The sequence below is a fragment of the Rousettus aegyptiacus genome, unplaced genomic scaffold, assembly GCF_014176215.1.
Source record: "Rousettus aegyptiacus isolate mRouAeg1 unplaced genomic scaffold, mRouAeg1.p scaffold_m13_p_13, whole genome shotgun sequence".
Taxonomy (NCBI): domain Eukaryota; kingdom Metazoa; phylum Chordata; class Mammalia; order Chiroptera; family Pteropodidae; genus Rousettus; species Rousettus aegyptiacus.
This window is the reverse complement of record NW_023416288.1, coordinates 3,679,458-3,707,210: the sequence shown is the minus strand read 5'-3', so window position 1 is coordinate 3,707,210 and position 27,753 is coordinate 3,679,458. Positions and strand designations below refer to the sequence as shown.

The 27,753-nt window shown below is 36.3% G+C and overlaps 1 protein-coding gene across 4 annotated transcripts in view; it reads right to left on the bottom strand.

Moving 5' to 3' along the window:
• Positions 1 to 5,474: 5,474 nt before the first annotated feature.
• ORC5 (origin recognition complex subunit 5) overlaps positions 5,475 to 27,753 on the bottom strand; it is a 94,457-nt gene continuing 72,178 nt past the window's right edge. For 2 of the 4 annotated variants that reach the window (XM_016145921.2, XM_016145923.2), the window contains 2 exons: positions 18,039 to 18,151; positions 9,819 to 10,608 (listed from right to left, as the gene is read on the bottom strand). In XM_016145921.2, the coding sequence (XP_016001407.2) occupies positions 10,563 to 10,608; positions 18,039 to 18,151 (159 nt within the window). In that variant the 3' untranslated portion in view covers positions 9,819 to 10,562. Of the gene's footprint in view, positions 9,098 to 9,818; positions 10,609 to 18,038; positions 18,152 to 22,975; positions 23,448 to 27,753 lie in introns of those variants that run through there. The other 2 variants (XM_036230287.1, XM_016145922.2) reach the window with 2 other exon arrangements.

Below are 27,753 nucleotides of genomic sequence, written 5' to 3'. Positions count from 1 at the left end.
ATATTCCCATAACAGCCCATACTCAATTTTTAACAATTCGTTTAAAATTTTAGCTGTATTCTTCTTACCAGCTTACATGACACCTAGCATCTGGCCCAGTTTAAATGAATGCTCACGTACTGTTTTTCTTTGATTTCAAGTCACCTGTCTTTCCTTAGGTTTCAAGCTAGTTGGTTGCTCCGTTATCTCAGCTTTCTGATGGACTTAAGGGAAGTCATGATTTTGTAGACTTATCTTTTTCTTCTTGTAGAATAGTGTCTTGGGGAAACTCTGTGACTTTCTACATACACAGCTTTTGATCTACCTAATGCAATTTTTTCAATATCTATCAGGAATGAGATTCACATGCAATTCTCATTCACATATGATGGATAATTACATATATTCACGATCTTACTCCAGGGTTATGCTAATTCTTCTGCTCTCTGTTACAATATACCCAAAGAGAACTGAACCATCTGGATTACATAAAACATCATATTGGTCCACTGTGTTGATAACATGGTATTAATAGTGCCTGTTAAGCAAGAACCTGAAAGGAACCTAGATGCCTTGGTATGACATGTCCCCAGGTACTGGATGGTAAAAAAGCCTCTTGAAGATTCAGAAGCCTTTCACATCAGGGGTCTTGTGGTCTGGGATCTCACGAAGCATCCCTTCCAAAGTAAAGTTATTGCACATGCACCTCTTATTACTGACATAGAAACAATGCTTCTCAAGCTTCTTCAGATTCAGGGAGCAACACATACTATTCCTACCTATTAATCAATGATATGAAGGGCTGCTATTTCTGAGAGGGGAGCAGAGCTTGAAAGAGGTCTATAGCAGATCTAGGCTGTAGGACAAGCAACCCTGCAGATCCCATGGTAATAGTACCTGTGGGGGAGAAGAATGTGGTGTAGAGTTCCAATAGCAGAGGTGTAGCTTCCCTTTAGGGCCAAAGCAAATAGCTCTGGGCATGCTACAGTGTTTCAGCAGAAGCTGAGGAACTAACTATGGGATATCAAGTGTCACATGGCCAAAATTTCCCATTTTGATTAACTGGGCACTCTTGGACCCAATTCAGCAGCAGCTATCCATTTCTAAATGGAAGTAATACACTGGATATCAATCTCGAATAGTTCCAGAAAGCATAAGAAAGCACAGAAACAGGAAGCCCAGATCCACAGTTGTTCCAATGACTCTCCCTCAGCTCATATCTATGACTTAATGGTAGGTTTCCCTATGATCAACTAATGCAAGAGAAAAAGGCTGGTTTTGTTTCATGAATGGGTAAGCTCTGTATGCTGGTGCAAGTTGAAAATGGGCTGTTGTTGCATTAGAGCCCTACTCAGTGGAAGGGAAAGATAGTGGTGAGCGGAAAGCCTCTCAGTGGGCAGTTTCGAGTGGTCATCACTTTATATGGAGAGAGAGGTAGCCCCAGGTAAGGCTATAGTCAGACTCAGGGGCCATGGTGAATGGCTTGGCTGGTTGGCTAGAAATATACAAGGAACAGGATCAGGGACAACGAGGTCTGCAGAAGAGGCATGTAGATAGACCTAAGAATGGATGCAAACCATAAGTATCTTCTGCATCCACTGCAGAGGATGCACTAAATCTTACCAAGTGAAAAAGAAAGACTAGGTAAGAAGAAGTCAGACAATTATTATCCTCACTTATTCTAGTGCTTGCACAATAGACTCATGAATAGCTGAGATTCCAGCTATGCATGGGCCTAACAATATGGGTGGAGAGGGAGGAAAAGAATCCTAGGAGACTGAGCTCAAACTAGAAAAGCCTAAGTTAATCTTGAATTTGTCTGTTAGTTTCTACCAATAACAGAAGTGGGGGCTCAAAAAGTAAGTGAATTTCAGTTATAAAAAATATAGCATGTGATGATTTTTGCTTGAGTTTTTCACACCCAATATGTGTCTGAGTTCCTTGTTTGGAGGGAGGGAGCTTGAAGTTTACATTCTCATGGTCACTTCTAACCAATTTCTTACTTTAGCTGATTTTGTGGCTTCCACTGGTATTTCATAGGCTTTAAAAAACATTTACTTAAGTGTCAACCCATTTGTAGAAAACAGCCTCTTTTTGATCTACCCCAAAACATGACTGTTACAGAAAATTTAAGGTTCCCCAAAATGGGCACATCTAGAATTGTAAAATTCCTCCTTGGCTGTATCATCTACACTGTAGCCCAGCTTACAGGCTCTTTTTTTTGTGCTACTGCCTGATGCTATGAATCAAAAATAAAGTCTTATTTTTTTATTCAGAAGAGTTTAGCCATCTTTCTGCTGCCTTACTTCTTCTAAGGAACTCTTAATGCCTTATCTTCTGCCTTTTCTGCATCTCCTTTCTCAATTTCTGCTCCTAGCTACTCATCGAGGTATTCTCTTCTGTAAGAGATACTCCACTGTCAGCTGTTGAGTGAATACATTTTTCTTCATCCAAACCATATAAGCATTAGAGATAATATATGTGAATTGTCTATTAATAGTGGCAGATACATAGATGTTCAAGTGGTAGTTATCATTATTACAATCACATAGTTTTAATTGTGAAAAGTAAGAGGAAAAAATCAATTTTCATCTTCAAGGACAATGTGTCCAGTAATCTAACTTCTGTCTTCACCTTCCTTATTCAGGCAGGTCTTATTTATTGTACGATAATGATGGAACTGTATTGCCAGTTTTAATCATTAACAGACCTGTCAGTTTCACTCTGTTCTGCTTCCCATAACTGTCTTGCTAATGGGCACCACTGTTTACGAAGGAGATTAAAAGAACATCAATGCAAACCAATCAAACATCTGGAGCCACAACTCTAAGCATGTGCACTACTGAGTGTGATTCAGCGGTGGATTTCTCATGATGAGGGTAAAAAATACAATGAAAGATAGACAGATATTTCCAGGAAAAATAAAAATTAGGTACAAATAACCAAATATTCCACACTTAGATCTATTTAGAAGAAACCTTTGTATCCGACGAAGAAATTGAGCATATAACTTTATTTGTTATGTTTGCTTCTGAAATGGAAAGCAAATGTATAGTAATAACAGCTTTAAAACAAAGGGCTCTTAAATTTTAATGAGCACAGTTAATCTGTAAACTCAGCATTTATAGGCCATTTTGTGCAGGCTGCACATGGTGTACATTGTTATACCTAAATCTATGATTAACGCACTCTTTTCCTATAATTTTTTTTAACATTGCAAAGACCAGTTGAAATTTTCATATTGAAATTCAGTATTTAAAATTTTAGTATTTAAATAAAAAGAACTGTAATTGTATCATGGGTTCCATAATCCCATAGAAAAGACTGATCAAAGGTTCCTTACATTACAGTTTACAATAGCTCCCCAGAGAGGGGGGTCATCTGCTAGAAGGGCTCTGAATCCTCCTGGGCAGGAGCTCAGCCAGTGAAAAGGAAGTGTTAGCTAACCCAGAAGAGCTGACCATATTTCCTTTATATATACTTCCTGAGTTTCTACCTTGAACTCCAGACATGTCTATCTGCCTCCTTGACATCTTCACTTAGATATCTAATAGTAATTTCCAATTTACCGTGCCACATCTGAACCATTGATCTTTTCTCTCCTCTACCCTTCCAGATATTCAGGTCAAAAACCCTGGAGTCTACCTTGACTCATTCATTCACAATCAATATCCAATTAATTACCATGGTCTGCAGACATTTCTTTCAAATTATATCCCGAATCTGACAATTTCTCACCACCTGTACTGTTAACATCCTTACTGTTAACAGCCACAATTATCTTCAACTCAGATAATGTTAATAGCTTTCTAACTGCTCTTTCTGCTTCCACCATCTCCCCTATAGCCTATTCTTAATATAGCACCAAGTGATCCAGATCACAGAACCAAATCGAAGCCAGATCACATGACTTCTCTACTCCAAACTCCCCATTTCACATAGAATAAAAACCAAGGTCCTTCAATGCCCTGCAAGGCCACACACGACCTGGCCCCCATCACCTGTCTGATTCCATCTCCTACCATAGTTGCTTTTGCTTCCCGTGCTCCAACCACATTGGCCTCATCATAGCCACAGCTCTTGTGCTTTAGAAAAAGGAAGAGAAATACTTGCAGGGGGTGGAGGGACAATCAGCAGTCTCTGCGAGAACAATTCAAATATTGAAATGATATAAAATATGATCCATCTGCATTCTATAATATTATTATTTTCATCCTATATGCCCTGTGTGATGGTTTAAAATTTGTTTGTAAATTCTTTGACATTCCTTTTATTGACAGGTGGGTCTAATCCCCTTCCCTTTAATACAAGCAGGTCATAATCACCGCCTTAATCACAATGCTGCAAGAGTGATGCTATATAACTTCTGAGGCTAGATTAGAAAAGGCCATGTAACATCTGCTGGCTTCTCATGGGATGCTGGCTTTCCAAACCTGGTCACCATGCCATGAGGAAGTGGAGAGAACATATGGATAGACCATGCATAGGTGTTCCAGGTGAAAATCACTGGCCATCATTAGTCTCCAGACACGAGTGAGCCAACCTTCATGTGATTCCAACTTGAGGCTCAAGTTTCCCGAGTCAACACTTGGAGCCAAGCCCTGCCCAAATTGTAGATTCATAATCAAAATTAATGATTGTTATTTTAGGCCATTAAGTTTGGGGTGGTTTGTTATCCAGCAATAGATAACTGGGACATCTTGTTTCTGTGCCATTTTGTATTCAAATTTCTACAAGTTAGCATCTATTTCACCGCCCTCTTCCATACTTCCCTTATTTTTTTTTTTACTCTGTCCTCTTTCTCCCATTTTATCATCATGATAAGCATTTTTAATAAGCAATTCTATTAAAAGAAACATATTGGCCACACATATTTGAGAATCGGTTTTTGATATGTCTTTGGGATACAGCTTTTCATTACGTCTCATATTTCAATTATTTGTATGTATATAAGTGATTTTTAAAAAAACTGTTCACTCCAAACATTTTTGGTGAAACTCCAACCTTAATTCTCCTACCAATCATATCCGACAGGATGCTATGATCACCATTAGTCTCCACCCTACCCGTCTTCTTTTTTCAATGTAAAAGATACAATTATACTTTTTCTTTAAATTGCAATATAGTAACTAGAAAATCTAGAGAGGGTTAAGAAATTCCAGAAATACCTGAGCAAGAGCAATGCCTCTATTACAGTTGACCCTTGAACAATGTGGGGGTTGGAATGCTGACAACCTGTGCAGTCGAAAATCCACATATAACTGACTCCCCAAAAACTTAACTACTATTATTAAGCCTATTGTTGATTGGAAGCCTTACTGATAAGTCAATTAACACATATTTTGTATGTTAAGTATATTACATACTGTATTCTTACAATATAGTAGACTAGAGAATGTTAAGAATATCATGAGAAAACATGTATGTATTTTATGCATTCACAACATACCTTTTTCTTAATTTTTTGTTATTTTTGTTATTTCTAGGCTACAGTTTGTGAATTTTTTCATATTGTCACAAATCTCTAAAATAATTTTTGATATATTTATTGAAAAATCTGCATGTAAGTGGACCAGCACGATTCAAACCCACATTGTTCAAGGGTTAACTGTATTGAGTCAGCTGAAAGTGATGGAACTGTGTTTGGATCTAACATTCTCCACAAAACTAAAAGTCTAAGTGGGTTTGGTTTTTCCTTTCGGGATCATATACCAAAAGGGACTTAGCCCAGGTCTCTTACTCTCTTACTGTCACTTCATATACTGAAGGGAATAAGGTTTATAGGAATAGTGGAGAATAGTTACTTAAAAAATTAAAATTAAATTAACTTACAGTTTAAGAGCAATAGTTATGACTACCTTTTATATATTTTAACTCAAGATGGTTTCTCCCTCACCATGACCTTAAGAACTCAGACCTTTAATTCACTAAATAGCCACCTCTATTCTGATGACTCCTATATTTATACTTGGTAATAACTCTGATCTCTAACCTAAATCCAACCACCTACTTTACATGAGTACTTGGATTTCTTATATCAAGGCAACATGTTCTGAAACTGAACTCACGATCTCCCTCACCCCAGAGATCCAAGTCATCACACAGGATTTCCTATCTTAAGGAATGGCTCTACCGATGTCAAAAGTACCTGTTGTCTAGGCCAGAAATCTGTCTCCTTTCTGTACTGTTTTAACTCCTATATCCAACACAATGCCGGGCACATAGTTAACTTAGTATTCATTGAATGATTGTTGAATACTTTAATGGAAACTGCCATTAAATCAGACTCTCAAATCCTTTAAAGACCAAGGCAATGAATTACGGTTTATCCAAAACCCAAGCAGATCTTTATAGACTCTAAAATCCAGCCTCTTTCCATCATGCCAAAGCTACCACTATTTACTCAAACAGTTGAATGCCTTCTAAAATTCCAATCATTACTGTGCATCAACATGCAGTTAAATGAATGGATTATAATTTTCTCTGCTGTACCAAATTTCTACTTCTCATACTGTGCTTCATGAATGTGTCACTGCTGGAAAATGAACACTAACTGTGTATTCAGGGCATTTAATGGCAAATTTGAGTGAAATGTTGATATCTCGATAGGAACAATTTCTTTGAGCTCTGCTAAGCATTTTTGAAAGCAAATCATGTCAGCAGACTGAAATTACATGCAAAATTATCTAAACTATTCACATGTGATAGGCAGTCACACTTTCTAGCAGGTGAAGCTTTCAAAATGTAGGAGATGAAGCTGAATAATATCAACCTCTGGTCTAATTACCTCCAGTCCAAGTCTCTGCTCATGGCTGAAGGCATAAAATGCAAACAATTATGGTACACAATAGGGTGAGACATCCGGTAGCAAGGGAGGACACTGTTATAGTCCTGATTGCTGCATTTCATCTACTATTTTAGAGAATGAGTGCTTGAAGCATTAAGGGATGCATTATTCCTGGACATGGTCTACCACTTTACTTTTCTTTGTATAGTAGAAGCAGAGTGGTACAAACTTTGGAGGGACTAAGGAGGTTTCTTCTTACTGAATATATTCATGCTCCAGATGACCTTAATTACATTAAACAATTGTTGGTTAACTAAATCCATATTAGAGATATACTACTAATTGTCTAGCCATAATACTTTGAGGGCAAACAATGAATTTCTCAGTCACCTGTTTCTCTAATTCAATCATTCTTGGCTCATGCCTTTGATTATTCCACAAAATCCTAAAAAAATAAGTAATAAGATCTGCATGTGGATTAGAACCCAGTACATCATCTTTCCATTCTAAAAATAAAAATCCAAAATATTGTGTCCATTGAATAATTCCAAATTTTAAATAAGAACTAAATTTCATAGCTAGTTAGGTAAGGGTACCTCTTCTCTTTTTAGTTGGAATGTTACCACATTCTCTCACATCTTTTCGAAGCCATGAAGATGCATTTCATGATAATAACAATAGCTAACATTTATTGAACACTTACTATGTGCCAGGTACCTTACTTAATTCAGTTTCTCAACCTTGGGACTATTGACATTTTGGATCTGTTAATTCTGTTGCTGGATATGCATTTAAGAAGCTTAGCAGCAGCCCAGGCCTCTACTCTCCCCACTCACACCTATCAGTGACAAATAAACATGTCTCCAGAAACTATAAATGTTCCTTGATGGGCAAAACTGCCCCTAGTTGAGAACTACTGGCTTAGATATATAATTTATCTAATCCTCTAAACAACTCAATGAGGTAGTGCTATTCTCCACTGTAAAGGTGAGAAAAGAGGCACACAGATTGACTAACTTGACTAAAGTTGCACAATCTGTAGAAGAGCCAATATTTGATCCAAGCTAGTCTGACTCCAGAGCCCTGTCTTAATTGCTGCCCTAGGAACTTGACCACTTTCTGACTTTAGGGTTTAATGAGAAGAGGCTTGTTAGATCAGAATCCCTTCTAGAGTTATTGAAAAGGAATTGCTTCAGCAATGAATTCAGGGATTTAAACTAACTCAAAAGAAGGAGATGGGAGTAGGGTCTCTACCTGATTATGTATACCTGGGTCATGGTAATTGAAAGAAGACATTTTAAAAATAGAGGATCAGCCATGTACAAAAAATCTAAAAACCTACAGCTTGGTAACTTTCTACTTCTGCCACCTAAATCGCTTTTTAGCTAGGTAGAATAGGTGCTGAGTATAATTTAAGCACCTCCTCTCTTAATGAAAATATCTGGCCCACCAATCAACATAATTCTCATTATATTCCCTCCTGTAATTAGCAATTTATACCTTCCAATTAGAGAATTCATTTGCAGATAACCCTTGTAAAAAAAAAAAAAGAAAAAAGAAAAGAAAAAAACACAACTATCCATATTAGGCTCTGTTAGTCTTCATTTACATAAAGGTATCGAATTAGTGAGTCACTTAGCAAGCCATTAAAAAATGAATTACAAAACAGGAAAGTTCTGATGGCCCAGTCAGGACAGACAAAATCTGGTTACAAGGTATTTTGCAGAGAAACCACATGTGGAGCTAGGAGCTCAGAGTGGGGCATACAGGATAAGCCCCACACAATGTGGACAGTAGACAGGTGGCCAACAGTGAAGAGAAGCCATGGAAAGTCATTTAAGGAAACTCCCTTCTTCCTGTCCTCCCCAGTTCTCTACTTGACAAGTTCTTCTCCCTCTAATATTCTAGAGTTCTTCCCTTGAAATGTAGATTGGTCCCAGCCTATCCAAGAAGACTGCACAGCAGATCTGCCACTTTATGGCAAACTGTGAGGGCTGAACACTTCCCCAACTGGCATTGCTCTTCCTGGAATCAGGTATGAAGTCTGTCGACCAAATGTAAATGAATCTGGCTTTGCTAAAATTTAAAATGGCACACCCTTTATTCAAGGGTCTAAGGATTTGCAAATCAGAAACACTACCAGGTTAACACCCAGAGTGTTCCAAAGAAAAAGAAAAATTGAGAGTTCTTACAGTAAAAAGTGCATTTGTGAGAAAAAAAAATCAGTCTTGCTTTCTTAGCTTATGGGCTGGTCCAAGATGGTAATCTTCTAGATGTCCGGTGGTCTGGATAATGCATGTCAGGTGATCTGGATAAAGGATGTCAGGTGGTCTGAACATATAAACATTCTTTCTTAAGTTCTTCAGAGGATTATCTATAGGATATATGCATTTTCTGGCATTGACACACTACAGAAAATTTCAAAAGTTTAAGTTCCCAGGCTAGTTAAAACAAGGATATAATCATTTCCTCATGCCTCAGTCTACTTTAATAATTTAGCAGCTTGACTATAGTGACTCCATTTTATTTCTTTACTCTTTTCTCACTACTTTAATGATACATGAATTTCTATGTGCAGGAAACCTAAGCCTGAATTTGCAATGTATGTGGCTTTTCCCTGGTCCTGGCTTCTCTAAACATCTTATGGAACACAAAATTTCACCATCTTCTGTGGGACAAGAGACTTAGAATACGGGTGCTCAAAAGTCTTCCCTTGATGTCTTATGTAGGAAGACAAAAAGGTATGCCAGTCTTCTCTCCCTACTCATTACCTCTAAAAAAAAAAATGCAAGTAGACAACTACTTTTATTCTTTGATCCAGAAAGTGTCAGATAATCACTATATTTTAAAAGGCTTCCTATCCGGGAGTGCCTACTGTGAGAATTTTTCTTCAAGAAAGAAATGAAAGAATGAAATGCCACTGAAATTTAAACTAGGCTCTGTAATTAAGTACTTTACATCTGCACAAAACAATTTTCAAGCATTCAAGTGCTAACAGAAAGCTTCTCCAAAAATATGAACAGACAAGAAAATCAGACCCAAGGTTCGTAACTGATATAACAAGAAAAATTTTTATTGTGGAACTAACTTTAAAGGCAAATGATTAAAAAAGAAAAAAATATCATGCAGATTAAAAAGCTAGGTTGGGTGGTTAATTGCAAGAGTGACCATATAAACCTCACACAAGCATACTAGTTATCAAGTAAGCTTAGAGATGGAAAGTCGGCCTATATCTGATCAAACTACCTTGCTTTTTGAGAAAAGCACGGTGACAGATAAGCATATACAAGCTTGGATTAAAAAAATTTTTTCTATTTATTATGTTTTGCAACTCTGATCTTTTAAAACAGTGGCCTTAGGAAAATCTGCTTTGGCAAGCAACTGCAGAGGCTCCTGTGGAGAGGAAGTGAAAAGACTGGGCTTACATACAAGGGCTGCTGGCACCTTCAAAGTGCAGGGGATAGTTCACAGCAAAATGTAGTCCTAAGTAAATGGGTTTCAGGCAATTTCAGTGTTAAGATAACATCATTAAGAGAAGAACAGATTGTGCTCAAACCCTGCTGTTTATAATTAACACGTTGCTTCCAAATACTCCAGGGTCCCTGGTAAATAGTCTTCTGTTCACATCCACCCAGACCAATCAGAGTATTTTCATCAGATTCCATGCTGGGCCAGCACCTGTCTGGACAAATCCAATAGAGCCAAAGAACTCCTCTCCCTGGCCAGCTAAGTAGTTGGATGAACACAGCTTGGCTTAGTCATTGTCATAGTGTCCATATGGCTTTGAAGCTTGTTTTCACAAGAAATCATACAAGTATTTTATTATGTCAAAGTTCACCGTCCTATAAACAAAAACAGATAATATGTTAGCATCCTCACCGCCCCAGACTGCTCAGCTTTGTATGTATGATTCTGGGAAGCACATACAAAATAACTCAATTGATGCTAAACAATCCTATAGTGCTATCAAAAGCACTATCATAGGATCGACATTAATTTTTCAAAATGTCACTGGGAAAAGAGTTTCTTTAAAAAGTTTCTCTTTCCCTTCTGACAGAAAGTTTGCTTTAAAAAAAATATAAAAAGGAAAAAAAGTTCGAACCATTCACATTTTGTATTTCAATTATACTACAGAAAGTTTAGATTCCATTTAAAAGCTATTTGCTTTTTGTCCAATAACCAGAACAAATTAGAGATGCAAAAGTATTTAAATCTTCTTTGCTTTTAAACATTGTTTATCTTCAAAAACACCTGTTTTATCATTACATAATGCATAGCTCATTTGTCCTCATTTGTAGTTTTCATTCTTTTCAGTCTTTTAACATTGGCTGACCTGTGTGTGTATTGTAACTAAATCCGTATGATCCAAGAATATGATAAAACAATGTGAATGTATATTTTTGTACTCTATGGCAGGCAGAATAAAATATCAGGGAGAGACATATAATTATTTTCCTTTCTGTAAATTCATTCTTCACTATAAATATTCAGACTTGGAGGTTTATTATTTGAATAAATGGTCAAAATAATTAGATATAATGATCTAGCAATAAGTATAAAATTAAAGCCTTAAAGTATTCAATTTTGCAAAAATAATCATCCATGTGAGAAAAGCTTTTTAAAGATTCACTAATTGCGTGCTCTTATTTATTAAACCATCATCAATTAATGTTTTTGTCTCTCATTTTGTAATACACTTTCTAAAAACGTTTCTAAGCCTGACTGACATATCAAATATTTTTAAAATTAGGAATGGGGAACTATAAATACTGCTTATCAAAATACATTTAAAAATAGCTCAAAAGGAGTGGTATGGCTATTGTGGAACCTAACAGTGGACTGAAGACTCTTCATTATAACAGTGCCTCTCTGAAGAACTCCTTTCCAAACAGCATAAAAACACTGCCAAAACAATCCTGTTGTCCCTATCATCCCTCCAGCCCCCAATATAAACAGGTGACTTGCCAACTGATCCCCACATATACTATTCTAAGACATGGTAGAATTTGATAGAATAACCATAAGGGCAACATTGAAAATTATGTAACATATTCCAAAGATAACTTTGCTTGTTAAGGACTGGGAAATGAACAATTCACTTCAAAGAAAGTTTTAACTTATAAAAGGAGCTATGTACTTTGCAAGTGCCTTCTCTGGTTTTTCATGGCTTTAGATACACATGTGCACTTGCTTCTGCAGCACATATACTAAAATTAGATGTATATGAGATTCATATAAAGACAATTTTAAGACTTTGGATAGTTTCTATATACTACAGGAGATTCTCTCATAGAACTCAAATGAATTATTTTCTAAAGTAATAATCTAGAAAGAAATAGGATAAACACAACAGGAGCAATTTGCCTAGGAGTAATCTTAAATCAGAATTTAGAATATTTTAATACAAGTTAATTACATGGAATGTATCTAAGGATTTAATTTAGACTTTATTCTTTTGTGTCACTTTGTTGATTCTTTTGCATCATTGAAATGTCTTTCTCATGGGATACTATTTTATTTCTTTTTAATTTGGTATGCAGTTTGAGTCTGAGTTCTTTTTAGTTTGGTTCTTCTGACAACTTGCAACTGTACAACTTGAAGTTTCAAACTTAAGTTATCTGTACTGTTTTTTCATTGACGATGGAGGTGAAAAAAAAGGAAACTCAGAACTACCATTCACAATAAAAACAGTACAAGGACAATATTTAATAAGGGTCTCAGTTCATCTGCCATCTGTCTTATCCCATACTCTACCTCCATATTCTGTGCTCCCTTTCTAGAACCAGGCTCTTACTGATTCTCTGTCCAAACTTTTCCACTGTCCCTTGGTTAATAAAGCTCTCTATGACTTCTATGTCTTCCAGGCTTAACTGAAGGTTGACATCCCCTGAAAGACCAATCCTTCTCTTAAGCTCTTTCCAATGAGGTTAGACTCTCTACAGTATCTCAGGCAGTCCTGCCAGGTGGGTTTGCTGTCATTGTACAAAAAGCTCTGCTCCTCTGAACTTCATACCATTCAATTCGCCACCATTTATCCCCCATTACCATCTCTTAGTCACTGAATAATACAGCACCTAGTTTAGTCTTCCTTTCCACTCCAAGATCCACATGAGCCTTAGTGACTGCACTGCATATTCGTCGTTTGCACCTCCAACAGCTTTCTATTTTACTCTCACGACCCATGATCACACTCAGAAATATTCTCCCTACACATGTAAATTCAGACATTCTACCCTCTGATTCCAAATTTTTTTCTTTAAGCTGTCTAGAACACCTCGAGACAGCTGGTTCACAAACTCCTTCACTTTCTTCTGATCTACAAATGCTGAGTATCTATGTGCCAGGCAGTGAACTATTAGCACTCTCCTGGCTTTAATTTCTTCCTTCCCTTCCTAGCGTAGACGCCACAGTTCATCACTTCTAGCACTCACTTGCTAGCATCTATCGAATTCACCTGGCAAAACCCCAATATGTGATTTCAATTATATTCTTTTGCCGTCTCAGTACCTAGCATATGGAATGCTGCTGGAGAAGATCACAAGTTTCACAGATTGGTGCCACTGTCGATTCAAGGTCAGGAACATCAACTGGGCCCTCAACACTCCCAGCGAGTTGCTTTCCTTGTCAGCACTTTCTTCAGTCCCCAGCAGCAGCTATCTCAAATATCCATATCCCTCTCAAATGGCTACTACTCTGTCTTTGGTCTCAATGCTGCCCACTTCTTCACAGGCAAAGTAGAAGCTATGAGATCAGAACTCCCTCAACTTCTTGCCACCAAACCTCCACACTCATCTCCATCTGAATCTACCTTTTCCTCTTGTCATAATGTGAAAGGATTCCTTTCACTCACTCAGGGTTATTTCTTTCAATTCATATTTCTAAATCCCATGTTTATATACCATTTCAAAGACTTCATGCTTTAATCTCTCTCTTTTGTATCACTAACTTTTTTAGAAGTCCTTTCCCGTCGGCATTTAAATATGCTCAAATCTTTAAAAAATAATAACCCCCTCACATCATTACAATCACTTTAGCAGGTAATGATCCTCTCTATTCCTCTTTATAGGAAAATATTCTAGAATATAGCCTCAAGGGGGATAGGATGTAGATCTGTTCAACTTGTTGCTATATCCCCCAAGCTTAGCACAGTAATTATAATGGGCAACACAATAAATGTTAAATAAATGAATGGACACATTCTATTTCTTATAAATAGTATTTTAAAATACTATAATCTGACTGTCACCCTACTGTACTCCTGATAAAGTATTCCTGATAAAGTTACAAATGACTACTTTATCACTGAATCAAATAGATCCTGCTTTATTTCATGGCAGCAATTGACAGTTTAGACTGTTACTCCCTTCCCTTAGGTTTTCCTACTACTTTTCTTAGAATACAAATTTCTATAGAACTGCTTAACTTCATAATGGTTTGTTGGGTTTTTTTGGTCTGTTTTTCGTTTTTTGTTTTTTTGCAAGAATGTACCATAAATTACTAATCTATTTCCTTCTTTTGGAATGTAGGTTGTGTCCTGTGATCTGTTGGTCCTCTTCCACAAGTACCTCAAACTAGGCTATCTATCTCTCCTTCAGTAACTATCCTTGGGATCTCCTCTTTCCACCAGGCTTTGATCTGAAATAAGACTTTGTCTCTTTAGCTCCCTTCTTCTTGCTGAACTAAAAGACAAACCCATAATGGCTCCCTTTCATCTGAAGTTTTACTGCTAATCACTATATGAAAACATGCAATATTTAAATATTGAGCATATCCGAAGTTTAAAGCATTGTGCTAGTGTGGAGGTAAAGCAGTAATTGACACAAACACAGTCTCTGTTTTGAGCTTCATGGACTTGTAGAAATAAAGACAAACTGTAATTACTGAATGAATTAAAATGAAGATATATATCAGAAGGTGACAATGGGACCTGTCTATTGTGTGGGATGGAGGGAGTGATATGATGGTGATCATGTTATGTTTGAGAAGGCTTCTTCAGCAGTTATCTAGCTAAAAGAGAGGAGGAGCTGGAAAGTGCTGCAAATACAAAAATGGGAATCACAATGGTGAATACAAAAAACTGAAAAAGCCAGAGAGGTTAAAGTATAAACACCTAAGGGAGATGTGTGTGCCAGGTGTGGCTGGGGCCAGATCACTAGGGCCTTCTCGACTATTTCAAAGATTCTGTTTGATCCCAAAAGTTATGGAAAACTACTGAAGATTTTTAAGTAGGTAGTTGACATTAAATTTTATAAGATCATGGCTATATGTAGACCATAAATTATAAGGGGATAAAAGTAGACAGAAAACCAATTAAAGGCTACCACAAAAGAGATGATGGAGGGCTTAGTCTAAAGAAGTAACAGTACAAATGATAAAAGTGAATGATTTTGAGATATATAGGAGGGACTTGGTAGGCTCAAAAAGACTAATGCTTGGATACTGACAGTGTGGGAGAGAGCAATGTCAGAAATGACTCCCAGGCCTGTGCAACATGGCAGACTGCATTGCTGATCACTGATACAGGGAACACTGGCAGAAAGCTGGGTCATTCTTTTTTTGTTGGCAGGCAAAAGTAGAGTTAGCATTTCTGAGTTCAGTTTTGGAAATGATGTAGCTGGGAAACACCCAATAAAGGTCAGAAGTATTAGAAGAAAGGTCTTGCCTTTACAACTGGGGAGTTATTAATATGTAGATGGTTGTTGAAGTCATGGGTATCATTAAAATTGCCTAGGAAAAAGTATATGCAAAAAGAGCCAAGCCTCATTTAAAGGTCAGGTCGTGAGAAGTTGACACATTAGCCTTAGGAAAAACAACCAAAAAATAAAGAGAAAAACCAGCAACTGAAATTATGGACCTTAAGAGAGTTTTAAGAGCTGTCAACAGTGTTAGGTGCCACAGAGCAAGGCAAATAGCCTGAGGACTAAAAACTCTCCCGAGGAAATGGAATTTAGAGCATAGATGGAAGAATACACTTTGGACAAGAAGAGGGACTTACCCTACTGAAAGGAAAGAAAGAAGATGTACACCAGTGTAGGCAGTTGAAAGAGTTCTCAACTGATAATTTCAATTTGTTTTGTGAAACAGAGTGAATGCTGAACAGAGTGACTATAGATGTTAGAATTTTTCTGTAGTTTGAAGAGAGCCAAGAATCTAGGTTAAAAAGAAGTCTGTGATCTATTCTTTAATACATGAGGTGGAATGGTTGGGAGGTTGCAGAAGATAATCACAGGAGAATAGGGAAATAGAGCTAGAGTGCATGAGTCTCAAAGAAGTCCATATTTTTACAAGAATTGGGGTTAGTAATAATCTGAAGTGGCAACAAGAAGAGATGACACTAAAAGTGCCTGCAATCCTGAGGCATTTGGGTTTGAGAAATAAGTAGCTACTTCTAGAGATAGATCCAAGGGAAGTAGTATGCCCAGATAAGAATCAGGCTTTCATTAAGGCAGAATGTTAGGAAAAGATAGAAGAATATAGGAGGGAGGGAAAGAACAAGAAGTTAAATCAGCAAAAAAAGAAGTACTAAACACCGTGGGAGTGAGAGAGTGAAAGGGAGCAGATGTGGAAAGAAGGTAGTAGTTACTCTTTGGACACTGCCCATGGAAAGTGAGGAAGATTAAGAAAACAAAGGTAGCAAAGCAAGTTACGGAGTTGATAAAGTCTATGACAGAATTCCAGGTCTACAATTCCTGTTCCCTTCTGAGGTGGTAAATGGAAGTGCATTTCTCTGGATGTGTCTAATATTACTGATGCTATAGATCAAATAACACCCGATTCAGTTTGGTTCACTGTGTATTCACCATATTGAACTGTCACAAACTTCTGTCCTATACATGATAATGCTGGGGCATGACCTGACACATTTGGAGCAATGACAAAAATCCCTAAAATAAAGATGCTTCATTAAAAAGTTATGCCTTTGATTGAGGTTCTTAGATATAGAGTTTTTAATATCGTTGTTTGGAAAAAGAAAGTTATTGCCTTATGGCCATAGTAATACATTCAAAAAAACATTTTGCTCAATTTCTTCTGTGTAAAAAGCTGCCCAGTTTTAATATAACGACACATTTCAAAATCCTCATTTTACGTTTTAGTCTACACACCATCAAAACATTTCAAATACCTATATCATATTATCAGAGAACTTTTAATTCAGAAGAGACTTCAGGATTAAGGCTGACAACCTGTACACTTGAAAACTTCAAGAAGCTGCACAATTCATTAAAGGAGATCTACAAATCCATACCCATGTCAAGCACTGTTCTTGGTCTGAATAAATGTTTCATGCCTACATGTTATTAATTTTGAAATATATGTAAAGACTTTCATGATTAATTTTAAAAGAATATTAAAACAAAATCTCCATATTCAAAAAGGTTGAGAAGGTACTGTCTTATGGATTATCTTGTACCACCTACCAGTCTACACAGATATTACCTCTTCTCTACAAGTCTTGGCAGATTGTTATCCAGCTGCAACCATGAGATGAGGTCATTAATTCATATAAGTAGTTGGAACATTTTCCATACCAGTAAGTATACCACTTTGTGAGGAAACTTGTTACATTTTTAGACAACTCTCATTTTGACATACTTTCTTTCCTATAACTTCTAATGCTCTACAATTACTCAGAATTAGTTTCATCCATTTTGCCCGTAACAACTCCTGAAAGTACTTGAGACAGTTACCATATCCTTCCTAAGGCTTTTTTTCTCACAACCTGTCCCTTAATCAGATATAACATGGTTCCTCATTCTACCACTCTCTTTCTGCCCCTTCAGCATGTACCTATTTGTCAATGTCCCTCTTAAAACTCAAGGCACAGCACAGTACACCAGATTTGACCTGCAACAGACAGTAGACCTATTACATTCCTTGAATAAGACACCAGGATTTTCAAAACCCTGTAGTCAGCTCAAATACTTAAGACTTAAGCCAGGTCTCTCCCACCTTGTTTTTGTACAAAAGAGTTTTTTTGTAGTCGACTGTTGAATATATCCTACCTTGCTACTGTATTTCAGTCTGTTAATGTCTCAGAATCTTGATTTTTGCCATCTAACATGTTAGCTAATTGTCCCAATTTTATGTCATTTGTAAATTTGATGAAAGAGTTCATTCTAGAGTGAAACTTATTCATTCTTGGCACTTAAATGATCTTTCCTTGCTTAAATGACTAATGACATTACATTAGGAAGAACATTAATTTTTTTATATTTAGTGTGTCATTTACATAATTCAAGACATTATACATCCATGATTATTCTATACTTACCTAGCAATAGCTCTGATGAAGTCTAGAGATACTGTGCATTTGTATTTTGGTCCATCAAGTTGATCATCATGGCCAACCAGGGTTAACAGCTGCAAGGTAACTAGAGAGGTAATCTAAAATAAGAAAGCATTATTATGAGAAAATGTTAATAAGATTACATGCTGTCCTTGTTTCTGAAACATTTTATAGTTCTTCTGATACAGATATAATTGATTTCACAAGAATATCTGCAAAGAATGACTACTTTGAAATTTGTATACATAAATCGGTATATATGCTTAAAGGCCTAGTTAATCAAACTAACAATCGGTCTTTAAGGTTTCCATTAGAGACAGATTTGTTTCATTAATTACTCACACGACTGCTAACTTTTAAAAACTATAAATAAAGCACATTCCTTCTCTACATAAGAATTTTATGGAGTTTCTACCTAAATACCTCAGAATATAAAATCTACACCCACTTGAAAATCAAGCTGATAAAATGTGGATGTGGGCCTTTTTCAGAGTTGGGTTGCTGATCAAATGAGGAATAAGAAATACATCCTTGGGAAACTTAGGTCAAGATGGCATAGAAGGTAGATACTGAGCTCGCTTCCTCTTGCAATCACACCAAAATTCTGAGGAAACTACAGAACAACCATGATTAGGAATCACCTGAGGTCTGGCTGAACAGAAGTCCTACAACTGGGGACATACATAAGAGGTCACCACAAGACTGGTAGGAGAGATGGAGACACAAAATGGCCAGGTCCTACAACCACGTATGGAGGTTGAGAATCAGGAGGGATATGTTGGCTGTAGAGATCTCTCCACACTGGAGGAGTGAGGGGTCCCGGCTCCACACTGGGTTCCCCTAGCCTAGAGTTCCCCTGCTAGAAAGAGAAGTCCCCGCAACCCTGGCTGTGAAAACAAGCAGAGATTATAGCCAAGTGAGACAGAGGGTTGCAGGAGTTGCAGATGTTCTTCTTAAAGGGACCATGCCCAGACTTACTCAGTGACCAAACTCACTCACTCAGAGCTTCAGCACTAGGGCAGCTGCTCAAAGAGTGCTAAGGACATACTGAGAGGAAATGAGTTGTTGGGCTTCGGGGTGAAGGCTGGAAGGGAGGTTTTCTCCAAGACAGAAGTGCTGGCAGTATCATTGTTCCTTTGTTGAGCCTTCCCCCTTTCCAGCATGTGGATGCAGGTGGCCACCATATCTGAGTCTCCATCAATCTGGTTAACATAGGTGGCTCCACCCAGGTGATTCCCTGAGACCCTACCTCTCCCATCTTGCCAATTCACCCAAGCTGCTCCCAGTAGTTTATTCCATACAAATAGCTTGTCTTGGCTCATGCTGTGGACTTTCCTAAAATCTCTCAAAGGTTCACTAAACCCAAAGCAGCAGCACCTGGCCTCAGTGTGCCCTGTACCTCTTGCTGAGCAGCCCCAAACCTGGCACTAACAGCAGCCAGCCTCAGTTCCTGGCTTGGTCTCTCAAGGCACCTATAAACCCAGCACAGGTGGCAGCTATCTGCAGATTGCTTAGTGCGTCTTACCAGGTGGCCCCAGAAGTACACAGGCTGTAGCTAAACTTGGCCTGCAGCTGGGTGCCTCCTAGAAGGCCCTTAGGCTGGCATATTCAGTGGCTTGCTTTAACTGACACCAGAGACAAAGCACCGCCCGGGGAAGAATATGAGGATGACACATCTGAAGGGAAGACTGGGCAGGCACCAAAGCCCTGCTAAAGTGAATCTAGCTCCATAGGGTCAGCTCCTCACTGGCCAATCTTCACGGCCACTCAGTCCAAGGGTTATCCCTCCCATCAACACGCAAAAGCAACCAAGGCTCAACTACAACAGGAAGGTGCACACACAACCCACACAGGGATCACATCTGGTGCACCTTGCTTAGGGAAGACTGTGTCACTGGGGCCCACAGCACACCTACTATATAAAGCCATTCTACTAAGACTGGAATTCTTAGGAGTCATACCTAATACATAGGAAAAAACACAGACTGGCAGCCAAAAAGGGGAGACAAGGAAACATGTCCCATCTGAAAGAACAGAACAAAGCTCCAAAAACAGAATTTAACAAAATACAGACAAGGTATCTACTAGATGAGTTCAAAACACTGGTTATAAGAATCTCAATGATTAGAGGAAGAGTAGATGAACTCAGTGAGAACTTTAAGAGATAAAAAACATAAAAATGGAGATGGAAAACATAAAAAGGAACCAGTTTGAAGTGAAGAACACAACACTTGAGATGAAGAGCACATTAGAGTGAATCAACAGATTGGATGAAGCAAAGGTTTGAATCAGCGATTTAGAGGATGGGGTAGTGGAGGACATCCAATCATAACAACAACAAGAAAAAAGAAATACCTCCCTCCCCCAAAATGAGAATAGTTTAAAGCAGGGGTCCCCATCCCCTGGGCTGTGGACCAGTACCATCCATGCCATAGGAGCCATGCCGCACAGCAGGAGGTGAGTGGCAGGTGAGCAATTCCCCAGATCTAGCATCACAGACTCAACTCCACCTCAGATCATTAGGCATTAGATTCTCATAGAAGCTCCAGTCCCTGGTGCCAGAAAGGTTGGGAACCTCTGGTTTAAGGAACTTCTGGGATAACATCAAGCATAACAACAGAAGGAAAAGAGAGAGAACAAGAAATTATAAACCTATTTAAAGAAATAATGATGAAAAACTTCCCCGACCTGACAAGGAAATAGATAGTCAAGCCTAGGAAGCACAGAGAGTCCCAAACAAGATGAACTCAAAGAGGCCTACTCCAAGGCACATCATAATTAAAATGTCAAAGGTTAAAGACAAAGGATCTTAAAAGCAGAAAGAGAAAAACAATTAGTTTCCTACAAAGGAGCTGTAATAAAAGAAACTTTGCAGACCAGAAGGGCTTTCATGAAATAGTCAAAATGATGAAAACCTAGGACCTACAGCCAAGATTACTCTACCTAGTAAAGGTGTAATTATAGTAAAGCTATAATTTAGAATGGAAGGACAGATAAAGAGCTTTCCAGATAAGAAAAAGCTAAAGGAGTTCATCACCACCAAACCAATATTACAAGAAGTGTTAGAGGCACTTCTTTAAAAAGAAAAAAAAATCAAAAATATGAATAAAAAAATGGCAATAACTACATATCTATCAACCAGTATTTCCTATGAAAAAGAATTAAATGTTCCAATCCAAAGATAGGAAGGCTGAATGTATAAGAAAACAAGACCTTTAGATGCTGCCTAGAAGAGACTCACTTCAGATTAAAACACACACACAGTTTGAAAGTAAAGGAATGGAAAGAGATATTTTATGATGGACCTAGGAGGTATGTGCTGAGTGGAGTAAGTCAGATAGACAAAGACAAATACCATATGATTTCACGTACATGTGGAATCCAAAAAACAAAATAAATAAATTCATATATATTTTGAGGTTTATCACATGTGAAGGAGGTTGGAGGGTCAGTGGAAAAGGAGGAAGGGATTAAGAAGTTCGAATAGATTACAAAATAGTCATGGAGATATAAAGTATAGTGTAAGGAATATAGTCAATAATGTTGTAATAATTATGTATGGTGTCAGATGGGTATTAGATTTACTGGGGTGATCACTTTTTGAGTTTTACAGATGCCTAATCACCATTGTATACCTGAAACTAATATAATATTGTAAGCCAAGCATAATTGAAAAATAAAAAAAATATATTATTAAAAAAATAGTTTTAAAGCATAGTCTATTTAAAGAAAGTTTTACTTAATGACAAAATGCATGCCCTGAGCTCTTATCTCTCTTTCAATGAGTTGCTTGAAACTTTTACTATGAAGGAATGAGACACAGAATAGGATGGGGAGCCAAGGAATAATGGGATCTTTGAGGTGGGGGGGGGGGGGATAAATACTGCTGAAAGTCAAGACAAACTTGTATCCTTCCCAGTTTGGAAACAAGTAGGAATCATGATGAAAGTAGGCCTTACATTTTAACAAATAAGAAAAGAAAGAAAGAAAAGAAAGAAAAGAAAGAAAAGAAAGAAAGAGAGAAAGAGAGAAAGAGAGAAAGAGAGAAAGAGAGAAAGAGAAAGAGAAAGAGATACATATGAGTTAACACAGTTAACACAGTCTCCTATGGCAAAATAATATTCATTAACTTCAATCTTTTCTATTTTTCTTTAAGGAATTCATTTGTTAAAGTAGGTTAGTAATAGTCACTTGAAACTAATATATTAATCTCTCATTATTATTAAAGGCAGGTTTCTTTGTAGTTCTTTTTCTTTTAACACAGAAGAAAATATAAATTACCTTTTACTTTGCCAGTGGCATTCCCTTATATTTTTATAATTCTATTTTCCTGTGATTCAAATATTCTCATACATTTAATTCAATTCTTTAACTCAAGTAATATTACTCTCCATAGAGAAATACAAAATCTGTCTTTGAGTTACAATTTCAAGAACATTTTCAGATGTCTTATAGTTTTATTACTTTTCCCACATTAGTTACAACAAATTTCAAAACACAAGAAGCTGAACTAGATCCTTGAAGTCACACAGTTCTACCAATGTTCCATGGATAATTGTATAAATTGTGCAAAGGATACAGCACCACTTTAAGATGCAGCAGTCAAAATATTAATAAGATGATTGCTCAATTTGAGGGGGAAGGGGTCTGATATAGGAAAAGCTGATACACAAAAAAATCTAAACCAAAATGAAGTAATTAAAGTAGGACATGATTTTTCACATTAAAAAAATACTAATTTCTTTTATTCCTTGACCTTACCATATGAACAAAAACATACAAATACAGAGTTTAGGAGAATATAAAGCAATGTACAACTGTACCAACAACATAAAAGTACTATGCCAATTTATTAAAATATTGCTGTAGTACAAATGAAAAAAAAATCAACTACAAAGATTAACTTATGAGGTCAACATTTTGAATCTCAAACATATTAATTTATACCCAAATAAAAAGTTCTGGAAAAAAATATGAAACATTGGGAAAATTACTTCTATACACACATAAGTAGAAGAATATTCACATGCCACTTCATTATTCAATACTTAAAATTATCTAATTTTTTCTTTTTTGCAATTGCATATGCATAAAACTCTTAAAGACTTGCTTGCTCTAGGTACTGTGCATGCAGAAATGAATAGGATCATGGAAAATACTGATTTATCTCCTTGCCCAACTTTAAATGTTCATGACAACATAATGAGGTCATATTTCCATGCTGGCATTAATACCTAAATAGCTTGATAAGGTCCCTGGAGACACTAAAGAAATCTCTAGTCAGTGAAGGTTCTCAGGATCAGCTTCATAAAGGTGTCCCAGTTTTGCATGTGTGCATGTGCTGCACAATGTGGCCGTGGAACCAGTCCTTCCTATCTGCTGCAGCAGCCATTCCTGTTGTTGAAGTCCCAAATACACAAAGTGATTTAGAGTAAGGCTCTAGTTCGGCAAAGAATAAATTGGAATATTTTACAGCTGATAAAATTTATGTCTTAGAATGATTTAACCTTTGTTGAGAAAAAGCTCTCTGAATAATGGTAAAACATATTTGAATATGCTGAAATCCTTTTTAGCACTCTTTAATTTACAGAAGGCTTCTCATGCAATTGAGCTCTGAATTACCCTGGAACATATTTCATAAACAAACATTAACAAAAAGCCTAGACAGAAGGGTTAAAAAGAAGAAAAAAAAATACAGAACTTCTTGTCCAGACAAGATGGTATAGACTCGTATTTACTGTTCTTCCCTGCTAAGTACAACCATAAATCCTGGAAACAGCATAAATGGCAACCAAAGAAAAACTGAAAGGTAGAAAGAGGAAGGTAGACTGCATAGGGACCCACAACGGAAGGAAAAATATAGAGGCAGGGAATCTTGTGACTCCCCACCCAACAGCACAAGTGACCCATGCCAAGCATCCTCCAATCCCAAAACCAGAACAGAAAGCTACTCAGGAAGATTTATTCCTCCCCTGGACAGAATAGGAATACTGACAGAAAGAAATGGCAATTGTGAATTCTATATCTCAAAAAACTTCATGAATGAAGTAGAAACAAAAACATTCTCAAATGAGAAAAAACTAAGAAATGTGTCACTAGCAGACCTACCTCTAAAGTATAGCTGCAAGTTCTTCAAACAAAAAGGAAATGATTAAAAAGGAAACTTAAGCATCAAGAATGAAAATGGAATGATGAAGAAATATATCTATCTCCTCATGAGTTTTCTAAATCACATCTGATTAAAAATTATAATGCCACCTGATACTCAAAGACAATAATATTTAAAAAGTGGGAAAGTAAAGGGACCTAAACGAAGTAAGGTTGCCATACCTCCCTGGAAGTGGTAAAACATTGATACCACTTATAAAACTAAATATGCAATTACCATATTATCCAGCAATTGCACCTTGGGCATTTATCCCAGAGAAGTACATGTTCACAAAAAAACTTGTATATAAATGTTCATAGTAGCTTTATTTGTAATAGGCAAAAAACTGGAAGGAACCCAGATGTCCTTCAATGGGTGAATGATTAAACAAACTGTGGTACATCCATATCAGGGAATAATCACAAAGCAATAAAAAAGAATGAACTATTTATATATGCAACAATTTAGACGAATCTCAAAGGAATTAATTATACTGAGTGAAAAAAAAAAAAGCCAACCTCAAAATGTATATGATTCTGTTCATATAAAATCTTGAAATGACAAAAATTTAGTGGTTGCCAGGGATTGGAGGAAGGGGTAGGAGGGAGATAAAGTGTGGTTATAAAAGGAAGGATTCTTGTGATGATGACATTGGTCTACGTCTTGACTGTTGTGGTAGATATACAAACCTACATACAAATAAAATTTCACATAACCAAATACACACAGGTATATACAAAAATGAATACACGTAAAAGTGGGAAATTTGAAGATCAGCAGATTGCATCAATGTCAATTTTCTGGTTGTTATATTGTACTATATTTTTGCAAGATGTTACCTTAGGGAGAAACTGAGCAAAGGGCACACAGGAAGAGAGAGTCCATATTATTTCTTACAATTGCATGTGAATGCACAATTACCTCCAAAAATTTTTAATGAAAAAATTAATACGTAAGAAAAAGATTTTGTAACAATATATAGTAATGGATATTAAATAGATTATTGTGGTGATCATTTCAAAATATACACAAACATGGAATCATTGTGTTGTACACTTGAAATTAACACAATGTTATATGTCAATATACCTCAATAAAAACATACTCATAAATACGCAAAATATAGAGGGCTTTGATAAAGATCTTATAAACTGCTGTAATAAATTTTAGCTCAAAATGTTTAAGTACCTATGAAATTACAAAAATCTACTCATAGAAATAAAAATATTTTTTGACTTTTATTTACAGAGAATGTAAAGAAACTACTTGATTAAATATTGCTTAAAGTAGGCAAATTAGATAATTATTTCAATACTGATATGCTGCTGGGAGGAGGAGATATATGTTTTAAAAAGTTTACAGATTGCAGATTTTCTTACTGAAAGTCTGATGATCAGTTATAACTTGTAGTTCAGCCACAAATGGAATCTGTAGCTACTGGTTCCATGTTGTGAGCCCACAAAGGTCTCACAAAGTCGCTACAAACCTGTGGCTTATACAACTTATTACCTCCTCAACAGCACAAGAAAAGAGCAAAACTGTTATTATATAATCCAAATCTGACTGTTCTATATTTTCTCAAATTTGATTTTTCATTTTTCTATTTTTTTTAAATGGGGAAGGTTTTGGTGAGGGGCTACAAAAAACCAACTGTACTTCAAATTTATTAAAAACTAAAATGTTCCAATGTAATGTAAAAATTATAACATAAAAGTCAGAGCTAGCCCATCAGGACTGAAAACCTTGAGGATCAATACCTCCCTCATTTACGGATGAGAAAGTACAAATCATAAAAGGATGAATGACATTATCAGTCTCTAATCAGTCACCCTCAACAAATATGTTGAGGCACTTTAGCAGATGTTTCAAATTTATTTAATCCAAATATCCCAGTGAAAAATAACAAAAACATATACCATGCTAGAACTCTACTAAAATGCATTTTAGAGTTGTAACAACAAATTTTAAATTAAGCACTTAAGAACATTTAACATATTAAAAATGTTTAGCCAAAATAATGACTCATTTTTGAGTGTAGATAAATACTGAAGGTCATTTGCCAAGACTATTAACTATTGAAATAAAGACTCCAGTCAGTGCTTTTATCAAAATATATATTCTACTGCTCTTCAAAATTCCTGAAAACACCACATTTGTAATCTGGCATTCACTCCTTCCCTCAGGATGTAGCAGAAGCTATGGACAAAATTTGAGGAGAGTTGGGGGAAGAGCTATGGGAACTAGTTAATACTAGTGACCATGGGTAATTAGTGGCATAGGGATTGGAACTTACTGAGTCCAGGCTCTATAGAGCAGATACAGACATTGACAGATCTCTATCTGTAGATGACAGATACAGACATCGTGTAAAACACTTCACAGTTTATCCTAGAACAACACAAGTTTGAACTGTGAGGTCCAATGATACATGGATTTTTTTTTTTTCAGTAAATATGTACAGCACTGTAAGTGTATTTTTCTTATTTTCTTAACATTTTTTCTCTAGCTTTATTGTATGAATACAGTATTTAATGCATATAACATATAAAATATGTGTTAATCAACTACTTATGATACAAGGCTTTTAGTCAATAGTAGAATATTAATAGGTAAGCTTTGGGGAGTCAAGTTTCACTTGGATTTTCAACTCTTAAAGAGTGTATCCCCCTAACTCCTGCATGGTTACACTGTCAACTGTAATTTCTTCAATCCTCATATAACAACTACACCATGAAATAGGTATCATAAATAAACCTCTTTTCCTAGAAGAGAAAACGTCAGAGAGGTTAGTAAATGTTCACAGTCACTGAACTAGTAATAGTAAAATTCAGATAGATTTGAATACTATCTGAATCTAAAGCCCATATTCCTCACATTGCCCCAAACACAACAAAGAGGTAACCTGGCTGGGACAGACTAAGGAAAGCTTTATGGAAGAACTGAGCAAAATGATAACTCCAGAAGCATTTCATTCAGAAAGGAAGTACTATGAATACGATGGAGGTTAGAAATGTAGCAGCAAAGACGCTGAAGATAAAACAGAGAAAAAAACCTTAAATGGAATTGTAGCGAAAAAGATAAAGAACTATCTCAATATAGGCAACTGTCCTACCCCAAGGACAATCCTGTGAATAAAATTATCAGATATGAGCAGTTAGATGTCACCAAAGTAAACGTGGAATTTATTAACCTAATGACGTTAACATTTCATAAATCGGATTGCATATTATTATTAGACATAAAATTACTGTTTAAGGTTTAATTTTTAAAAGATAACTCAAGGTGGGGCAAAAGTGTGATTTCTTAAAATCTGAAATTATTAGACAACACTAAAAATAGTATTTCAATGCAAAATTTCTTGTACTTTTGTGACTTTAAAACCATTTATAAAAAATTATGATTATGAATCATAAAATTAATAAATTAGTTAAGATAAACATTGTATTTTAAAAAGCAAAGATAATAAAAGTTATCCTGAAACACTGAAATAATTTTAATTAAATTATATAAATAAATTTTAAAATGCATGGGGAAATTATTATTCCCCTTCTT